The sequence below is a fragment of the Aotus nancymaae genome, unplaced genomic scaffold (assembly GCF_030222135.1).
Source record: "Aotus nancymaae isolate 86718 unplaced genomic scaffold, 86718_ANA_hifiasm-v0.15.2.pri h1tg000053l, whole genome shotgun sequence".
NCBI classification, from domain to species: Eukaryota; Metazoa; Chordata; class Mammalia; order Primates; family Aotidae; genus Aotus; species Aotus nancymaae.
Window position 1 is genome coordinate 27,583,172 of NW_026988467.1, and position 20,579 is coordinate 27,603,750.

The 20,579-nt window shown below is 44.3% G+C and overlaps 1 protein-coding gene across 17 annotated transcripts in view; it reads right to left on the minus strand.

Annotated features, from left to right (window-relative positions):
* Positions 1–20,579, minus strand: part of PUM1 (pumilio RNA binding family member 1) — a 138,849-nt gene that overhangs the window by 110,878 nt on the left and 7,392 nt on the right. For 2 of the 17 annotated variants that reach the window (XM_064363593.1, XM_021668455.2), the window contains exons 1-2: positions 17,532–17,668; positions 16,631–16,694 (exon numbers count right to left, since the gene is read on the minus strand). The exons of the other annotated variants lie outside the window; for them this stretch is intronic. In XM_064363593.1, the coding sequence (XP_064219663.1) occupies positions 16,631–16,694; positions 17,532–17,653 (186 nt within the window). In that variant the 5' untranslated portion in view covers positions 17,654–17,668. Of the gene's footprint in view, positions 1–16,630; positions 16,695–17,531; positions 17,669–20,579 lie in introns of those variants that run through there. 17 annotated transcript variants of the gene reach the window in all.

Here is a 20,579-nt window from a genome sequence, read left to right on the forward strand (position 1 = left end):
AACAAAGATCTTTAACCTGGTACTGTAATAGGAAACAGGGAAACAGTCTAAATATAGCAATAATTATTAAACAAAGTATATATTTATTTAGAGATTTTACACAGCCACTTAAAATGTTTTAAGATTTTATATTAATTTTTTTTCTTTTTTTGAGACAAAATCTCATTCTGTTACCCAGGCAGGAATGCAGTGGCAGGAACACGGCTCACTACAGCCCTGACCTGCCAGGTTCGAGCAGTCCTCCCACCTCAGCCACCTGAGTAGCTGAGACTACAGGTGTATGCCACCATGCCTAGCTGACTTTTTATTTTTTTGTAGAGATGAGGTCTCCCCATTACCCAGGCTAAAAAATTTTAAACACAGAAAAAGGAATGTATGTGTAAGGACTCTAACATAGGCTATAGATGGGTGTATATACAAAGATGTATTAGGGCCAGGAGCGGTGGCTCACACCTGTAATCCCAGCACTTTGGGAGGGCGAGGTGAGCGGATCATGAGGTCAGGAGATCAAGACTATCCTGGCCAATATGGTGAAACCCCGTCTCTACTAAAAAATACAAAAATTAGCTGGGTGCGGTGGCACATGACTGTAATCTCAGCTATTCGGGAGGCTGAGGCAGGAGAATCACTTGAACCAGCAAGTTGGAAGCTGCAGTGAGCCGCGATCACACCACTACACTCCAGCCTGGAGACAGAGAGAGACTCCATCTCAAAAAAAAAAAAAAAAAAACAAAGATATGTTAGGGTGGATCCAGTGGTTCACGTCTGTACCAGCAGTTTGGGAAGCTGAGGCAGGCTAATCACCGGCCAGCCTGGCCAACATGGCAAAAACCCTGTCTCTACTAAATATACAAAAATTAGCCAGGCATGGTGGCGTACACTTGTAATCCCAGCTACTTGTGAGGCTGTGGCAGGAGAATCACTTGAACCCAGGAGGCAGAGGCTGCAGTGAGCCAAGATCACACCACTGCACTCTAGCCTGGGTGACAGAGCAAGACTCCATCAAAAAAATAAACAAACAAAGAAACAAACAAAAAATAACCTCATAACCATAATATAGGAGGGAAAATGTATCCTTTTAAAAATATATATATACATATATACATGGCCAGACACGGTGGCTCACACCTGTAATCCCAGAACATAAGGAAGTAAATAAAGGCAGGAGGATCTTTTAAGGCCAGGAGTTCGAGACCAGCTTGGGCAACATAGTGAGACCCTACCTCTAAAAATAATAAATATTAAAACAAAATACATAAACTGTGTCTTAACACTGATTCTGATTCAGTAGGTCTGGACTTAAGCCCAAGAATCTCTCTCTCTCTCGTTTTTAAAATAAAGACAATATGCTGCCCCATAGCCCCATGCTATGCTGCCCCAGCTATTCTTGAACTCCTAGGCTCATGTGATCCTCCCACCTTGACTTCCCAAAGTGTTAGCATTACAGTCGTGAGCCACCATGCCCGGCCAAGAATTGCTTTACTGAAACAGCTTCGAAGCACTGGATAGTGAGGGAAAAAGTAAATATTAAACTCCAATACAGGAAGCTAAAAGCTTCAATAAGATGTGTACAACATACAATAGTGGCATCAAAGGCAGGCGCACAACCTTGGAGAAAAGTGGGAGTAAAAAATGTTTACCAGAGATGAAGATACATTACTGAAGCTTGAAAGATGAGGAAAAGGCTATGTGGATGAGGAAAAGGCCAGGTGAATGAGGAGGGTAGGGGATTCCAAGTCAAGAAAACTGCATAAATAAAAATAGCACTAGTATGCTGAGAAACCGCACAAACTATAAAAATAGCATGGGTATTCACAAAGCTACAAATACTTCACTACAGCTGAAATGGAGCACCAGTAAGGACTGGAGAGGCAAGCTGGGCATGCGATAGCATGTGCCTGTAGTGCCAGCTACACAAGAGGCTGGAGCAGGAGGACTGCTTGAGTCCAGGAGTTCAGGTCCAGCCTGGACAACACAGTGAGATCCCCATCTCTAAATCTAATAATAAATTTAAAATTAAAATGTATCATATCTTTAAAAAAATAGCATGAAAGGCCTCCTATGCCATGAGGAGCTCCGAAGTTATTCCAAAAGCAACAGGAAAGAAAACACACACATGCGTGCTCAAGGGTGAGACAAGCAGTTTTAATCTTCATAACATCAATTTGGCAGCAGCACAGACAATCGCTATGAGAAAGAAAAGGGGAGACGCAGGAAAGCCAGTGAGAAGACAACTGAACATCTATCTCCAGGCAAGAAACATGAGCCTATCAAATAAAGCAACATAGGTATAATCTTGAAACTATGGTAGGCAGGAACAGGAGGCAGAAATCTAGGATAGCTCCTAGTATGCCACGAATGGACATATCGTCAACAGAAACAGAATACAGTACAGGAACTGAAGGAAATAAATTCAGTTTTGAATAGCATCATGACATTCACTGAGCACCTATGAAAACTAAACTCTTAGGTTTTTCTTTTTTTTTTTTTTTTAGTAGATATGGAGATCTTGCTATGTTGCCCCAGCTGTTCTCTAACTCCAAGACTCAACTAAAGTGATTCTCCCACCTTGGCCTCCCAAAATGCTAGGATTACAAGCATGAGACATCACTGCCAGCCAAAAAAAAGGTAATTTTTTTTAAAAGAAAAACTATTCTCTGGGAAAAAAATAAAATAAAATGAATACTATATTTTGATATAGCTTGGATGTTTGTCCCCTCCAAATCTCATCTGAAATGTGACTTCCAATGTTGGAGGTGAGTCTTGTGTGTAGTGTGTCACTCATGGGGGCTGATCCCTCATGAACTGCTTGATACTCTCCCCATGGTAATGAATGAGTTCTCACTCCATCAATCCACACAAGAGCTGGTTGTTTAAAAGTGTCTGGAACTGGGTGTGGTGGCTCACGCCTATAATCCCAGCACTTTGGGAGGCCGAGGTAGGTGGATCACCTGAGGTCAGGAGATCAAGACCAGCCTGGCCAACAGGGCAAAACCCCATCTCTACTAAAAATACAAAAATTAGCCAGGTGTGGTGGCACACGCCTGTAATCTGAGCTACTGGGGGACTGAGGCAGGAGGACCGCTTGAACCCAGGAGGCGGAGGTTGCAGTGAGCTGAGATCGTGCCACTGTACTCTAGCCTGGGCAATAGAGTGAGACTCCGTCTCAAAAAAAAAAAAATTGTCTGGAACCTCTTCTCTCTCCAGCTCCCTCTCTGATCATGTGACACATGTGCTCCCACTGTGCCTTCTGCCATGAGTAAAAGTGTCCTGAGGCCTCACCAGAAGCAGAAGCTGTACCTTACTTCCTGTACAGTCTGCAAAACTGTGAGACAAATAAACCTCTTTTTGTTATAAATTGCCCAGTCTCCTATATTCCTTTATAGAAATGGAAAATAGGCTAACAAACTTTTTTAAAACAAAATGAGAATGATAAAAATGTACATACAGGCCGGGCGCGGTGGCTCAAGCCTGTAATCCCAGCACTTTGGGAGGCCGAGGCGGGTGGATCACGAGGTCAAGAGATCGAGACCATCCTGGTCAACATTGTGAAACCCCGTCTCTACTAATACAAAAAAATTAGCTGGGCACGGTGGCGCGTGCCTGTAATCCCAGCTACTCAGGAGGCTGAGGCAGGAGAATTGCCTGAACCCAGGAGGCGGAGGTTGTGGTGAGCCGAGATCGCGCCATTGCACTCCAGCCTGGGTAACAAGAGCGAGACTCCGTCTCAAAAAAAAAAAAAAAAAAAAAAAAAAATGTACATACAGTACTGGGTGGTTCAAATCATGTAAAAATATTAGAACAGTATCAGGACACAGCTTATGATTACTCATTATTACTTATACAGAAAGGAAATAATACAAAAATAAAATTATTTCTAGGCCAGGTGAGGTGGCTCACGCCTGTAATCCCAGCACTTTGGGAGGCCAAGGCAGGTGGATCATCTAAGGTCAGGAGTTCCAAACCAGTCTGGTCAACATGGTTAGAACCCTGACTCTATTACAAAAATTAGCCAGGTGTGGTGGCATGCGCCTGTAATCCCAGCTACTCAGGAGGCTGAGGCATGAATCACTTAAATCCAGAAGGCAGAGTGCAGTGAGCTGAAATTGTGCCACTGCACTCCAGCCTGCGTTACAGAGACTGTCTCAAAAAAAAAAAAAAACACACACACACACACAAAATTACCTCTAGATTTCACTGGAATACACCCAATCTATTTCAGCATATCTACCAACCATTTTTTTTTTTTTAGACGGGAGGTTCACTCTTGTTACCCAGGCTAGAGTGCAACAGCTCGATCTCAGCTCAACCTCCACCTCCCAGGTTCAAGTGATTCTCCCTCCTCAGTCTCCGGAGTAGCTGGGATTACAGGTGAGCACCATGTATTTTTAGTAGAGACGCGGTTTCATCATGTTGGCCAGGCTGGTCTCAAACTCTTAACCGCAGGTGATCCACCTGCCTCGGCCTCCCAAAGTGCTAGGATAACAGGCATGAGCCACCGCACCCAGCCAGGTGCTTTTAAATACATACAATAACCATGACTAGATTAATGAACTGTCCCCTTATTAAAATTCTTAGGGAACTTGCTTTAATAAAGAACAACTGTCATCAGCAGATGAATCAACTGTACATTCATTGCATCTAAAGAGTTTCAGAGCTCACTGACAACACCTGTTCTCTATAGCTTAAGCACTCCTCTTCCCAGGGCTGTTAACAAGTTTATTTACAGCGTTAGCCTGCAAATACTTCCTTCAAAGAGAAAAGAAAGTAGTCATTAGCTCCAGTAAAACATGTGGCTTGGAAAAACTCCAAATCCACAGTGTAAGTTGTAGATAAAGTAATCCTCCCATGCTGTTTCTTTTCTTTTTTTCTTTTTTTTTTGAGACGGAGTCTTGCTCAGTGCAACCTCTGCCTCCCAGGTTCAAGTGGTTCTACCGCCTCAGCCTAATGAGTAGCTGGGATCACAGGGACCGCCACCACACTCGGCTAATCTTTTGTATTTTTATTAGAGATGGGGTTTCAATTTCACCATGTTAGCCAAGATGGTTTCTATCTCCTGACCTTGAGATCCACCTGCCTTGACTTTCCAAAGTGCTGGGATTATAGGCGTGAGCCACTGTGCCGGCTCCATCCCTTTTTCTAATGAGCACTGGCCCTGGTGAAGAAATTTGTTATTTTTGTATATGTATACTATGATTGATGCACCCTTTCAAATCTGAGAAATGAAACCACGTCTACTGAAAAAATCTTGAACACAAATGTTCACAGTAGCATTACCCATCATAGCAAAAAAAATGAAAAGTAAAAGGCCCATCAACTGATAAATGGATAAATTAAATGTAACAGATCTGTACAATGAAATATGCATAAAGAAGAAATGATGTACTGATAAATGCTACATATGACACAGATGAACCCTTAAAACGTTATGCTAAGTGAAAGAAGGCAATCACAAAACACCATTCAAGTATATCCAGAATAGGCAAACAGAGACAGAAAGTGGACTGGTGACTGCTACTGGGTAAAGGATTATTGGGATAATGGAATATTCTAAAATTGATGATGATGATACTTGCACAATTATGAATACGATAAAAACTATTGAATTATACACTTAATTTTTTTATTTTTTAAGACAGAGTCTTGCTTTTGTCACCCAGGCTGGAGTGCAATGGTGAGATTTCGGCTCAGTGCAACCTCTGCTTCCTGGGATCAAGCGATTCTCCTGCCTCAACCTCTTGAGTAGCTGCAATTACCGGCACCCACCACCACACCTGGCTAATTATCTTTTTTATTTTTAGTAGAGATGGGGTTTCACCATGTTTGCCACACTGGTCTCGAACTCCTGACCTCAGATGATCCACCTTCCTTGGCCTCCCAAAGTGCTGGAATTTACAGACATGAGCCACTACGCCTGGCCAAAGCAACTATTTTTAAAAATTCTTTAACAGGCCAGGCATGATGGCTCACACCTATAATCCCAGCACTTTGGGAGGTCAAGGCAGGAGGACTGCTGGAGGCCAGAAGTTCAAGACAAGCCTGGGCAACATAGTGAAACCCAATTTGTACAAAATAATAATTAACAAATAAAAATAAAAATGTTTAGGGCCCCAATTTCCACGAACCTAGAACAGTGTTCCTGAGACTCATAAAAATATTAAGGCAATTCAACCATAAAAGAGCACTTACTGGCCTGGAACGGTGGCTCACACCTGTAATACCAACACATTGGGAGGCCAAGGCAGGTGAATCATGAGGTCAGGACTTCTAGACCAGCCCGGCCAGCATAGTGAAACCCCATCTCTACTAAAAATACAAAACATTAGCTGTAATCCCAGCTACTAGGGAAGCTGAGGCAGGAGAATTTCTTGAACCCAAGAGGCGGAGGTTGCAGTGAGCCAAGATCGTGCCACTGCACTCCAGCCTGATCAACAGAGTGAGACTCTGTTTCAAAAAAAAAAAAAAAAAAAAAAAAAAAATCCTATCCACAGTTTACAAAGCACTTCAACCACACCTGTAACTGAAATTCAAAATACAACTCTTCCTAACTGCTGTTTTTTTCCTTTAAGTAAGAATCTCAGGATTCATTATGCTTCCCTCTTTTCTTTAGCCACCAGGACCATCAGGGTAAATTCTATAAACCATTATTCTGGTACATATTTCTAAATTTACTCCAATTCATTTTCCTATATTCTCATAGTTACTTCTCACTACCACCTATCATACAACTTCTACTAATTTCACATCAAAAACCTTTGGAGACTGGGCACCATAGCTCAATCCTGTAATCCTAGCACTCTGAGAGGCCTAGGAGGGTGGATCACCTGAGATCAGGAGTTCAAGACCAGCCTGGCCAACATGGTGAAACCCCATCTCTACTAAAAATACAAAAATGAGCTGGGCATGGTGGCACACGCCTGTAATCTCAGCTACTCAGGAGGCTTAGGCAGGAGAATCACTTGAACCCAGGAGTCAGAGGCTGTAGCAAGCCAGGATCGTGCCACTGCACTCCAGCCTGGAGCGAGACTCCGTCTCAAGAAGAAAAAAACAGACAACAACAACAAAAAAAAAACCAGCAAAAAAATAAAAAAAAACAAAGATTGGCTGGGCACAGTGGCTCACGCCCATAATCCCAGCACTTTGGGAGGCCGAGGCAGGTGGATCACTTGAGGTCAGAAGTTCAAAATCAGCCTGGCCAACATGGTGAAACCCTGTCTACTAAAAATAGAAAAAGTAGCCGGGAGTGGTGGCACGTGCTTGTAATCCCAGCTACTCGGGAGGCTGAGGCATGATAACTGCTTGAATCCGGGAGGCATAGGTTGCAGTAAGCCGAGATCAAGCCACTGCACTCCAGCCTAGGCAACAGAGTGAGACTCAGTCTCAAAAAAAAAAAAAAGCCAGGCACAGTGGCTCACGCTTGTAATCCCAACACTTTGGGAGGCTGAGGCGGGTGATCACAAAGTCAAGAGATCAAGATCATCCTAGCTAACACAGTGAAACCCCGTATCTACTAAAAATACAAAAAACAATTAGCCAGGCATGGTGGCAAGCATCTGTAGTCCAGGCTATCCAGGAGGCTGAGGCAGGCAAACTGCTTGAACCCAGCAGGCAGAGGTTGCTGTGAGCCGAGATCACACCACTTCACTCCAGCCTAGGTGAGGAAGGAGACCCAGGCATCTGGGATCAACTTCCCCTTTGACTGCCACACTGCTTTTCAACAGAAGAAAAGGCTGATCGACTGGCATCTCCTGATTCACCTTCCTGTAGGTGGCAGGCTTGGTCTTGGAGAAACTCTCCGGAAACACTGTTTTCACTTAAAACAAGATCAAACCCAGAAACCTTTTCACAGGTGAATCCTAAAACTGTAAACCCTAAACCTTTTCACTGTAAACCAGAAACTTTTTCACATGTGATTCCTAAAACTGTAAACCCGAAACCCTTTCATACGTGATTTCTAAGGCTGTAAACCTAAAAGTCTTCCACATGTAATACCTAAAGTATAAGCCTATATAAAGGCAGAACCTTCCTTTGTTAAACGAGCTGAATTTAGACAAATTATTTCTCAGCTCCCGGCTGTAATAAACTCCTTCCTTCCCCATTCAGTGTTGAAGGGCTCTGTTTCCCGCCGCTCCTGCTACATTTTTGGTGTGTTGACCACATTTTTGTTGAGTTGGCCAGGAAGTGCGGGAAAAAGTCTCTCAGGCATTTGCCTAGCCCTGTGAAGCATCCCTGCGGATGGGGGCTCCCATCTGCTAAAGCGCCGCAAATCGTGAGAGTGCTCCCGGGCAGGTATTTGCCCGGTGGAAAAGCCTCACTGGAGCAGAGCAGGGAGGCCCTGCAGTGTGGATCCACCCAGTGGCTGAACACGGAGAAGGAACGGATGCTTGGAACCTCCGGACAACTAAATATGGTAAGATTAATCCAGGGGAAAATAGCCCACCCCATTTTGGGTGGAAGCGTGGCCTAAACACCCACAGGTGCCAGATTTGGCACTTTTGAACGTGGAGTTCTCTCTCTCTGTAATTAACCTTGGAAGCTTTTTGCTTATGGTTTCGAATTGGAAGGAAAGCAATTGTGTGTGTGTGTGTGTGTGTGTGTGTGTGTGTGTGTGTGTGTGTGTGTGTAGATGGGTCCGACTGAACTCAGTTGTGAAAGGTATCGGGCCCATTAGGAGGGGCCTCATGCATCGAGCAATTTGTTAAGAATTAGAGACAGCCACATAAGGCTGAGTGCAGAAGCCTCTGCCATCTGGGCGTTGTGAAAGGATTGAAGTAAATGTAAATCGTAAAGTGCTCCGTGCTGCCTCTTGCTGGGTGGGAACTGCTGTAAGTGAACTAACACTCTCCTAACTGTGGGAATTGTTTCTTTGGAGTGTTAGTATGGGTCACTTCCATAGCAATCCCACCCCTTTAAAGACCATGTTAAAAAATTTCAAAAAGTAATTTTATGGGAATTATAAAGTAACTATGACACCAGAAAAATTAAGGACTTTATGTAAGGTAAATTGGCCAGCATTTAAGGTAGGTTGGCCCTCAAAGGGGACCCTAGACAGGTCTCGTCTCCAAAGTAAGGCATAAAGTTACATGCGGCGAGCTAGAACACCTCAGTCAATTTCCATACGTAGATTCATGGTTGCAGTTAGTTTTAAACCTTCCAAAGTGGTTGAGAGGGCAGAGAGCATCTATTTTAGTGGCCAAGGGATAGACTGCTAGAAATCACCATCCCCACCCCCCACCCCACAAAGAGGCGCAGACTCCCAAGGTTCTGGCAGCTCCAAGTTTTTAATACCAAGGAGTCACAAGCTCTCGCTAACCTACTGCAGACAATTATTCTGACTCATAACCCCAGGAATGGGTATGCATCTGTAATCCCAGCTATCTGGGAGGCTGAGGCAGGCAAATTGCTTGAACCCAGGAGGCAGAGGTTGCTGTGAGCTGAGACCACACCACTTTACTCCAGCCTAGGCAAATGGGTGAAACTCCATCTCAAAAAAAAAAAAACAAACCTTTTGAAATTAAACAAGGTAAAGATACATCATAAATATCTCTACAAGTTGCCATTTCAGAGGCATATATAATCAAGCACCATTCAGCATTAGAGAAGAGCATCTGACTGAACTTCTTTTTTTTTTTGAGATGGAATCTTGCTCTGTTGCCCAGGCTGGAATGCAGAGGTGCTAAGTCTGCTCACTACAATCTCCACCTCTTGGGTTCAAGCGATTTCCTGCCTCAGCCTCTCAAGTAACTGGGACTACAGGCGCCCACCACCACGCCAGGCTAATTTTTGTATTTTTTTGGTAGATACATGTTTTCACCATGTTGGCCAGGCTGATCTCCCACTCCTGATCTCAGGTAATCTGCCCATCTCGGCCTCCCAAAGTGCTGGGATTACAGGCCTAAGTCACTGCACCTGGCCGAACTGTTTTTGTTCACACTGGAACAAGATTAATTCTTAAAGTCATAGTCAGGCTTGGCACTGTGGTTCATACCTGTAATCCCAACACTTTGCGAGGCCGAGGCAGGAGGTTTCCCTGAGGCCAGTTTAAAACCAACCTGGACAACATGGTGAAACCACGTGTCTATTAAAAATACAAAAATTAGCTGGGCATAGTGTTGCATCCCTGTAATCCCAGCTACTCAGGAGGCTGAGGCACCAGAATCACTTAAACCCAGAAGCAGGAGGTTGTAGTGAGCCAAGATCGTGCCACTGTGTAATAGACTGAGTCCGTCTCAAAAAAAAAAAAGGTTATAATTGAAGGTTTGCTGATGATTCTTTTGACCAAGTACATAATGTTAAGCCTTGTGAATTCCAAGTATAATGAAAAGGCTCTAAGAGTACATGCATTAAGAGAAAACAAAATACAAAAAATGGATTATTCAGCTTTAACGCATTAACTAAATGCTACTAGCACAAATGCTAAGGTACCTAAGCAATCTACCCAGGAAGACAAGATTCATTGTCTAAGAGAGTCCATCAGTAGGTACAACAGAAAAAGACTTCCAGGGAACATCAAGACTCCCCAGTTTGGGAAATACTTGGGCTCTCTCCCAGTTTAACAGAGTAGTTCCTGTTAATTACAAATTATAAATATTAACTATAGCTCTTTCCTTTTGCCTCCACTACCCTCCTGAGAGCAAGATGGGTCACCAGCAGCTCTACTGGAGCCACTCACAATAATTCAGCCAGGGTTCTTGATCTTGTTGCGTATGCTCAGACCACCAAGACCTGACCCAAATTACGGCCTTAATATGCATCACCATTGTTTCTATCAGTAAATGAAGAAAATGCGTTTCATTAAGTTGGGATACATTAAGTTGGACGAAGTGATCTTCCTTGAATGGATTTTTCAAATCATCCACCCAATGAAAGAAATCACACTAGCTCTTTGCACCTACAATAAAAATAAAATTTTTAAAACCCTTCAAAAAAAAAGATTAACTAACAGCACTGGAGAGTTAACAATGGTTGACACATCAGAGGTGGGTGTCAGAATACCATTGTAAGATGGCCACACCAAGTGAAAGAAAGAGAGGGTGCAAGTGAAGTCAAAATATATTCATCCACTGACTCCCGTCTGGCTCTCTGGGGCTATCTCCTATAGGCTGTCAATCTGTGGTGGATACTGATATATCCTCGTGCTAAAAGAGTACAAGCAAAGTGAGTAAGCTCTGTGGAATTGTCCTCCAAATTTCCCTTCCCCCAGGGTAGAGCTTCTACCTATCTCTGTCCCTCATAATCCAGTACAGAGGCTACACTTCAATCAACTTTAAATTTTTTTGTCCTATTTCATCAACCACTTATCTATCCCCCAGCAATTTACAGAGAAAACAGATTTCATAATACAAGAATAAAACACTCTCAATTGAAATTTTCAATGTTACTCAGGAAAAAAAAAACTAAAGTTATAAAAATTACTGTTAAAATAACATTTTTAAATACACAATTCATTTGGATGGGAAGATGTGTTTTCTACTGTTTCCTAGTATTTGTTTTTTATAATTTCCTTTTTCTTTTTTCTTCTTCAAAGAGACAAGATCTTACTGTCACACAGGCTGGAGTGCCTGAACTCCCTGGGCTCAAGCAATCCTCCCACCTTAGCCTCCTGAGTAGGACTACAGGCACGTGCCACCATCCCCAGCTAATTTTCTTTTTATTATGGAGACAGGGTCTCACTATATGGCCCAGGCTGCTTTCAAACTCCTGGTCTCAAGCAATCCTCGGCCTCCTGAGTATCTGAGATTAGAGGCAGGAGCCAACAATGTAACCCGGCTTTGTTTTCTAGTATTTTGATCCATGTCCATTATATATACTTTTCTTTCTTTCTTTTTTTTTTGAGACAAAGTTGTAGTCTGTCACCAGGCTGGAGTGCAGTGGGGCAAATGCAGCTCACTGCAACCTCTGCCTCCCAGGTTCAAGCAATTCTCATCCCTCAGCCTTTCAAGCAGCTGAAATTACAGGCACTTGCCATGACAGCTGGCTAATTTTTGTATTTTTAGTAGAGATGGGGTTTTACCATGTTGCCCAGCTTGGTCTCCAACTCCTGACCTCAAATGATCCATTTGCCTCAGCCTCCCAGAGTGCTGGGATTACAGGCATGAGCCACAGCACCCGGCCTGAAATAAAACTTAAGTATTTTTAAAACCAGTTAGGCCCAGTGCAGTGGCTCACGCCTATAATCCCAACACTTTAGGAGGCTGAGGTGGGCAGATCACCAGAGGTCAGAAGTTCAAGACCAGCCTGACTAACATGGAGAAACTGTTTCTACTAAAATTACAAAAATTAGCCAGGCACGGTGCTGCATTCCTGTAATCCCAGTTACTCAGGAGTCTGAGGCAGGAGAATCACTTAAACCCAGGAGGTGGAGGTTGCCATGAGCCAAGATTTCGCCATTGCACTCCAGCCTGGGCAACAAAAGCGAAATCCCATCTCAAGGAAAAATAAACAAAATCAGTCATGGCCAGGCACGGTGGCTCACACCTATAATCCCAGCCCTTTGAGAGGTCGAGTTGGGTGGATCACTTGAGCCCAGGAGGTGGAAACCAGCCTGGGCAACATGGCAAGACCGAGTCTCTATTTAAAAAAAAAATTTAGACATATATTTAATCGCAGCTTAAAGAGAGAATTATTAAAAGAGAGGGAAACTCATCTAGGCTCAGTGGCTCACGCCTGTAATCCCAGTACTTTGGGAGGCCAAGGCGGGCGAATCACCTGAGGTCTGAAGTTCAAGACCAGCCTGACCAATGTGGTAAAACCCTATCTCTACAAAAATACAAAAATTACCCAGGCATGATGGCAGGTGCCTGTAATCCCAGCTACTCGGGAGGCTGAGGCAGGAGAATCACTTGAACCTGGGAGGCAGAGGTTGTAGTGAGCCGAGATGGAGCCACTGAACTCAGCCTGGGCAACAGAGCAAAAATCCATCTCAAAAAAAAAACAAAGGAGAAAACTCAACCACTAAGAGGATTTGCTACATCAAACAGGAAAATCCTAACTTCAAAAGGTAAACTTTTTTTTCGGTTTTTGAGATGGAGTCTCACTCTGTCACCCAGTATGGAGTGCAGTGGCACAATCTTGGCTCACTTTAATCTTCGCCTCCTGAGTTCAAGTGGTTCTCCTGCCTCCGCCTCCTGAGTAACTGGGATTATAGGTGTGTGCCACCACGCCCAGCTGATAGTTTTGTATTTTTATTTATTTATTTATTTTTTGAGACAGAGTGTCACTCTTGTTACCCAGGCTGGAGTGCAATGGCGCAACCTTTGCTCACCGCAACCTCCGCCTCCTGGGTTCAGGCAATTCTCCTGTCTCAGCCTCCTGAGTAGCTGGGATTACAGGCATGCACCACTATGCCCAGCTAATTTTTTGTATTTTTAGTAGAGACGGGGTTTCACCATGTTGACCAGGATGGTCTCGATCTCTTGACCTCGTGATCCACCTGCCTCGGCCTCCCAAAGTGCTGGGATTACAGGCGTGAGCCACCACGCCGGCTTATTTTTGTATTTTTAGTAGAGATAGGGTTTCACCATGTTGGCCAGGCTGGTCTCAAACCCCTGATCTCTAGTGATCTGCCCATCTTGGCCTCCCAAAGTGCTAGGATTACAGGTGTAAACAACCAAGCCTGGACCTTTTTTTTTTTTTTTTGAGACAGGGTCTCACTCTGTCACACAGAGTGGAGTGCAGTGACAGGTTTTAGCTCACTGCAACCTACACCTGCTGGGCTCAAGTGAGCCTCCCACCTCAGCCCTCCAAGTAGCAGGGACCACAGGCACAGTACCACCACACCTGGCTGATTTCTGTATATTTTGTGGAGACAAGGTTTCACCATGTTGTCCAGGTTCCTCTTGAACCACTGGGTTCAAATCATCTGCCCAGCTTGGCCTCCCAAAGTACTGGAATTACAGGTCTGAGACACTGCATCCAGCCAAAAGATGAAAAACTTTTTAATATAAGTCTGAAAGTGGGCCAGGAATGGTGGCTCATGCCTATAATCCCAGCACTTAGGGAGGCCAATGCAGGTGGATCACCAAGGTGAGGAGTTCCAGACTAGCCTAGCCAAGATGGTGAAACCTCTTTTCTACTAAAAATACGAAATTAGCCAGGCGTGCCAAGTGTGGTGGCTCACACCTGTAATTCCAGCACTTCAGGAGGCCGAGGCAGGCGGATCACCTGAGGTCAGGATTCAAGACCAGTCTGACCAACACAGAGAAACCCTGTCTCTGCTAAAAATACAAAAACAGCCAGACAGTAGTGCATGACTGTAATCCCAGCTACTTGGGAGGCTGAGTCAAGAGAATCGCTTGAACCCAGAAAGCAGAGGTTGTAGTGAGCCGAGCTCATGCCACTGCGCACCAGCCTGGGCAACAAGAGCAAAACTCCGTCTCAAAAAAAAAAAAAAACTTGGCCAGGTGCGGTGGCTCACACCTGTAATCCAGCACTTTGGGAGGTCAACGCGGGCAGATCACCTGAGGTATGGAGTTTGAGACCAGCCTGACCAACATGGAGAAACCCCGTCTCTATTAAAAATACAAAAAAATTAGCCAGGCATGGTGGCGCATACCTGTAATTCCAGCTACTCAGAAGGCTGAGGATTGAACCTGGGAGGCAGAGGTTGCAGTGAGCTGAGATTGCGCCAGCTTGTAGTCATAGCTCCTCAGGTGGCTGAGGCAAGAGAATCACCTGAGCCCAGGAGGCAGAGGTTGCAATGAGCTGAGATCTCGCCACTGCACTCCAGCCTGGATTACAGAACAAGAGTTCATCTCTTTTCTTTTTTATTTTGTCATACATTACAATCTGATTTGTTTGTTTGTTTGTTTGTTTGAGAGTTCATCTCAAAAAAAGGAGTCTGAGCCAGACGCGGTGGCTCACGCCTATAATCCCAGCACTTTGGGAGGCCAAGGCAGAAGGATCATCTGAGGTCAGGAGTTCAAGACCAGCCTGGCCAACATGGTGAAACCCTCTCTACCACAGATACAAAAATTAGCCGGGCATGGTGGTATGTGCCTGTAGTCCCAGCTACTCGGGCAGCTGAGGCAAGAGAATCACTTGAACCCAGGAGGCAGAGGTTGCAGTGAACCAAGATTGTGCCACTGCACTCCAGCCTTGGATGACAGAGCAAGACCCTATCTCAAAAAAAAAAAAAAGGAGTTTGAGACCAGCCTGAGCAACATGGCAAAACCCCATCTCTATAAAAAATACAAAGATGAGCTAGGCGTGGTGGCATGCACTTGTGGTCCCAGCAAAGGGAGGCTAAGGCAGTAGAATCGCCTGAGCCGGGGAGGCAGAGGTTGCAGTGAGCCTAGATGGTGCCTGTTGCACTCCAGCCTGGGCAACAGGAGTGAAACTCTTTCTCCATAAATAAATAAATAGAAAAAGTATAAAAGTGATTGCTCTTAAATGAGAGTAATTATAAAAGAAATAAAATATCTGGTAAGATAAAGAGTCTCCCCAGCCCCAACACTACTGGCATCACAGCCTGTGATATTCTTTACTTCATTAGTTCACTGGTGAAACTATCCTGCCAATTTGATCTTAAACTCTGTTCCATTATGCCAAAGGGCCATTAAAAAAAAAAGCCAAATGCAGGGTAGTATGAGCTGGCAATAGGATCACTTTTATATTGAGTAATTCTGTCTGTACAGAAATAAGTTTCCCACATTACCACTTAGAACACACATGTAATAAAAAACAGAACTGAAGAAAAATGAACTTTGGCATTTACTGCTTTTGGAAGTTGGGGTGACGGACTCCTGCAATTATAGAAGAATGGTCAACATTTGTACTCATCTCATTATCAAGTTTACAATCTCTAAATTACAAGCAAAATTATGGCAAAACAATTCTTTGGCCTGTAATGTCCTACTTGGTTGCAATAGTTTTGTCTGGTTTATCTTGCCTAAGGAAGCAGAAATAGGTCAGAACGTGGACACTGGAATCAAAGATTGATTTCGAAAACCAGGTTTTACCTGGTAACTAAGCTTCAGTTTCTCACTTTTCAAAAAAGGGTATCTGGCCAGGTGCAGTGACTCATGCCTGGAATCCCAACACTTTGGGAGGCCGAGGTGGGTAAATCACGAGGTCAGGAGTCGAGACCAGCTTGGCCAATGTAGTAAAACCTCGTCTCTACCAAAAATACAAAAAAATTAGCCAGGTGTGGTGGCGGGTACCTATAATACCAGCTACTCAGGAAGCTGAGGTGGGAGAATTGCTTGAACCTGGGAGGCAAAGGTTGCAGTGAGCCGAGACCACACCATTGCACTCCAGCTTTTTTTTTGAGACGGAGTCTTACTCTGTTATAGAGTAAGACTCCGTCTCAAAAAAATAAAGGATATTTATCTCCTTCATAAGATTGCTGTAAGGATTAAATACAGGAAATACAATAGTCCAATGCCTAGAACATAATAAATGTTTCCATTATCATCAGTGGTTCTCAATCTCTTTTCTACTCTGCCCCACGTGACAGATCAGGCTCCTATCAGTAACAGTGGCTAAAAAGGGCAGAGATTCTCCACCCAGAGCTATGCCCCTTTGCTCTTCAATTATACTACCCTCACCACAGCTGCCTATTCAAGTGGCATCTACCTGTTGCCATGTGTTTCGCAGCAGGATGGCTGAGCTGTAAGATCCACTCCTTTACCTGAGAGCAAAACTGAAGAACCTCTGGTCTTCCCTCATTCAACACGAAAGTTTCATAATACCTCCTGGAAAAGGGGCATGAAAAACACAACAGACTCTGCTCTAGAACAGTTCAGTCCAGAAGGTGAGAACAACACTAAAACTAGTACAATACACTATAATGATTATAGAAAATTAATCTGTGGGTGGTCCACAACTGCAACATACCAACTACCCTGAGTTTCATAATGTTATTCATTAACATTAATGTGTCCAAGTTGGCCAGTGGGTTCAAGTGACCAGCCCAAAGAATTGTGTCCAGCCCAAAGAACCGTGTTGTAATGGTAAATGCCAATTCATGTGTTCAGCCCAAAGAATTGTATTTTAACACTGAATGCCACTTCCAAGGTCACTAGTTTATGCTACCTGGGTGAGAAATAGGTTTTGCCATTTATTATTATTAACTCAAGTTTACTAACTGACCTGGATAAAACTGCTCAGTAAGTCAGATGTGACTCAGTATGATACGGCTCCATATAAGACAGAGGCCTGAGTAAGCCTTCAAGAAACTCTTGTTAACCTGCAGAGCAATAATCAGATCTTAGAGCTCTGCCAAGAACTGACCTAGAGTTTGATTTGTTCACCTAGCAAAGAACAGGCCAAGAACCTTGACTCTCCTTTCAGTTTTCACCCACCAAGTCTTTCATAAGGAAACACAACAAAAGATCTTATAGAACTTTATTACAAATGTTAAGAAACCAATGTTGCCAGTCGCACTGGCTCACATCTGTAATCCCAGCACTTTGGGAGGTCAAGGCAGGTGGATCACGAGGTCAGGAGTTTGAGATCAGCCTGGCCAATAATATGGTGAAACCCCATCTCTACTAAAAATACAAAAATTAGCTGGGCATAGTGGTACACACCTGTAGTCCCAGCTACTCAGGAGGCCAAGGCAGAAGAATTGCTTCAACCCGGGAGGTGGAGGCTGCAGTGAGCCAAGATCACGCCACTGCACTCCAGCCTGGGTGACAGAGCAAGACTCCATCTCAAAAAGAAAAAAAAAAAAAAAAAGTTTATGATTCCTAAATAACATTTAGCCAAATGGTACAGAAATTACAGAATTTATTTTTGCTCCCAAATCAAATACCTCCTACCTTGATCTCCTGCTACATGTAGAGCTGCCTACAGTATACACCTAGATATTCTACTTCTCCCTCAAACTCAACAGGTGTACTACCAAATTAAATACCTTGTCCCAAACTAGAGCCACTTTGCACTCCTTTTCCTCCATTACTTCATTTTTCCAGGATATAAGATTTCTAATTCAGTCATCAAATTCTGTACATATCTTCGTCCTGAAGAAAGAGAAACCTTTTGGCCAGGTGCGGTGGTTCACGCCTATATTCCCAGCACTTTGGGAGGCCAGCGCAGGCAGATCACAAGGTTAGGAGTTCAAGACCAGCCTGACCAACATGGTGAAACCCTGTCTCTACTAAAAGGCTGAGGCAAGAGAATCGCTTGAACCCGGGAGGCGGAGGTTGCAGTAAGCCAAGATCACCTCACTGCACTCTATGACTCCGTCTCCCAAAAAAAAAAAAAAAAAAAAGAAAAAGAAAAAAGAAAGAGAAACCCTCTTTTTTCTTTGTTTTGGAGACAGAGTTTCACTCTTGTCAAAGAGCATTTTGTTGGTCTAGAACTCCTGACCTCAGGTGATCCATCCACCTTGGCCTCCCAAAGTGCTGGGATTATAGGTGTGAACGCCACCATACTCAGCTGAAAATATTTTTTCTTTTTTTTTATTTTGTTTGAGGCAAGGTCTCTGTCTGTTGTCCAGGCTAAAGTGCAGTGGCACAATCTATGTTCCTTGTAACCTCTGCCTCCCAGGCTCAAGCGATCCTTCCACCTCAGCCTCCCAAGTAGCTGGGACCACAGGCATGTGCCACCATGCCCAAATAATTTAGAGACAGGGTTTCACCATGTTGGCCAGGCTGGTCTTGAACTTCTGACCTCGTGATCCACCCACCTCGGCCTCCCAAAGTGCTGGGATTACAGGCGTGTACCACTGCACCTGGCCAAGAGACAGAGTTTCACTCTTATTGTCCAGGCTGGAGTGCAGTGGCACGATCTCGGCTCACCACAACATCTGCCTCCCGGGTTGAAGTGATTCTCCTGCCTCAGCCTCCTGAGTAGCTTGCGATTACAGGCATGCACCACCACACCCAGCTAATTTTGTATTTTTAGCAGAGAGAGGGTTTCACCACGTTTGTGAGGCTAGTCTCGAACTCCTGACCTCAGGTGATCTACCCACCTTGGCCTCCCAAAGTGCTAGAATTACAGGTGTGAGCCACAGAGGCTGGCCTGCTAATTTTTGACATACCTTCTTTTTCACTGCTCACCTCAGGTCTGAGAGTTTTCCAATTTGTCTCAGCCCTCACAACAACCTCTTACTGTCAATGCAATCTATCCAAAGCACCACTGCACAAAAGCGACTCCACATTTACATACTCAAAAATCCTGCTGCCTACTGAATTAAGTAAATCTCAGTCTGGGGCCAGGCGTGGTAGCTCACACCGGTAATCCCGGCACTTTGGGAGGCTGAGGCAGGCAGATCACTTGACGCCAAAAGGTTGACACCAGCCAGGCCAACATGGTAAACTCCATCTCCACAAAAAAAAATACAAAAAAATGGCCGGGCACAGTAGCTCACGCCTGTAATCCCAGCAGTTTGGGAGGCTGAGGTGGGCAGATCACCTGATGTCAGGAGTTCGAGACAAGCCTGGCCTATCTGGTGAAACCCTGGCTCTACTAAAAATACAAAAAATTAGCTGGGCATGGTGGTGGTAGCCTAAAATCCCAGCTACTCAGGATGCTGAGGCAGGAGAATCACTTGAACCTGGGAAGTGGAGGTTGCAGTGAGCTGAGATCGCGCCACTGCACTCCAGCCTGGGCGACAGAGCGAGACTCCATCTCAAAAATAAATAAATAAATTATTTTTTAAAAACAAAGGGAAAAGAGGAACTCATATTCAGTAAGTTTCTTCTGAAGCTCTATTACATGCTAAATTCTAGGGATCAGAATATTGACAAGAATAAAGTTTGACACCCACCTTCAAGACTCCAAGCAAATAGGAAACAAACACAGTACCTTAATGGGTATATAATAAAGACTAAAAGTACCCTAAATGGTTAGGCATGGTGGCTCACACCTGTAATCCCAGCAGTTTGGGAGGCTGAGGAGGGTGGATTGTTTGAGCCCAGGAGTGCAAGACCAGCCCGAGCAATGTGGTGAAACCCTGTCTCTACAAAAAACCACAAAAACTTAGCCAGGTGTGGTAGTGCATCCCTGTAGTCACAGCTACCCAGGAGTCTGAGGTGAGAAGATTGCCTAAACCAGGGAAGTCGAGGCTGCAGAGAGTCATGACTACACTACTGTGCTCCAGCATGAGGAACAGAGTGAGACCTTAACTCAAAATAAAAAAAAGTACCCTAAGTGCACACAAAGAGTTTCCTATACCTTATACTTCTTAGATTCCCCCACCACTGATACTAAGTGTTGTGCCAGTAAAACAGAGACCTGTCACCAATGTGCTCAAATTTCTATGGAATAAGAAGACAAATTTTGACTTTGTTTCTTTTTTTTTTTTTGAGACGGAGTCTGGCTCTGTCACCCAGGCTGGAGTGCAGTGGCATGACCTCGGCTCACTGCAACCTCCACCTCCCGGTTTCAAGCGATTCTCCTGCCTCAGCTTCCCAAGTAGCTGGGATTACACACGCTCACTACGCCCAACTAATTTTTGTATTTTCAGTAGAGATGCAGTTTCACTGTGTTCGCCAGGCTAGTCTCAAACTCATGATCTCGTGATCCACCCGCTGCGACCTCCCAAAGTGCTGGGACTACAAGCATGAGCCACCACACAAAGTTTGTCTTCGTTTCTACTATGGCAAAGAACCTGGCCAGGTGGAGCGGCTCCC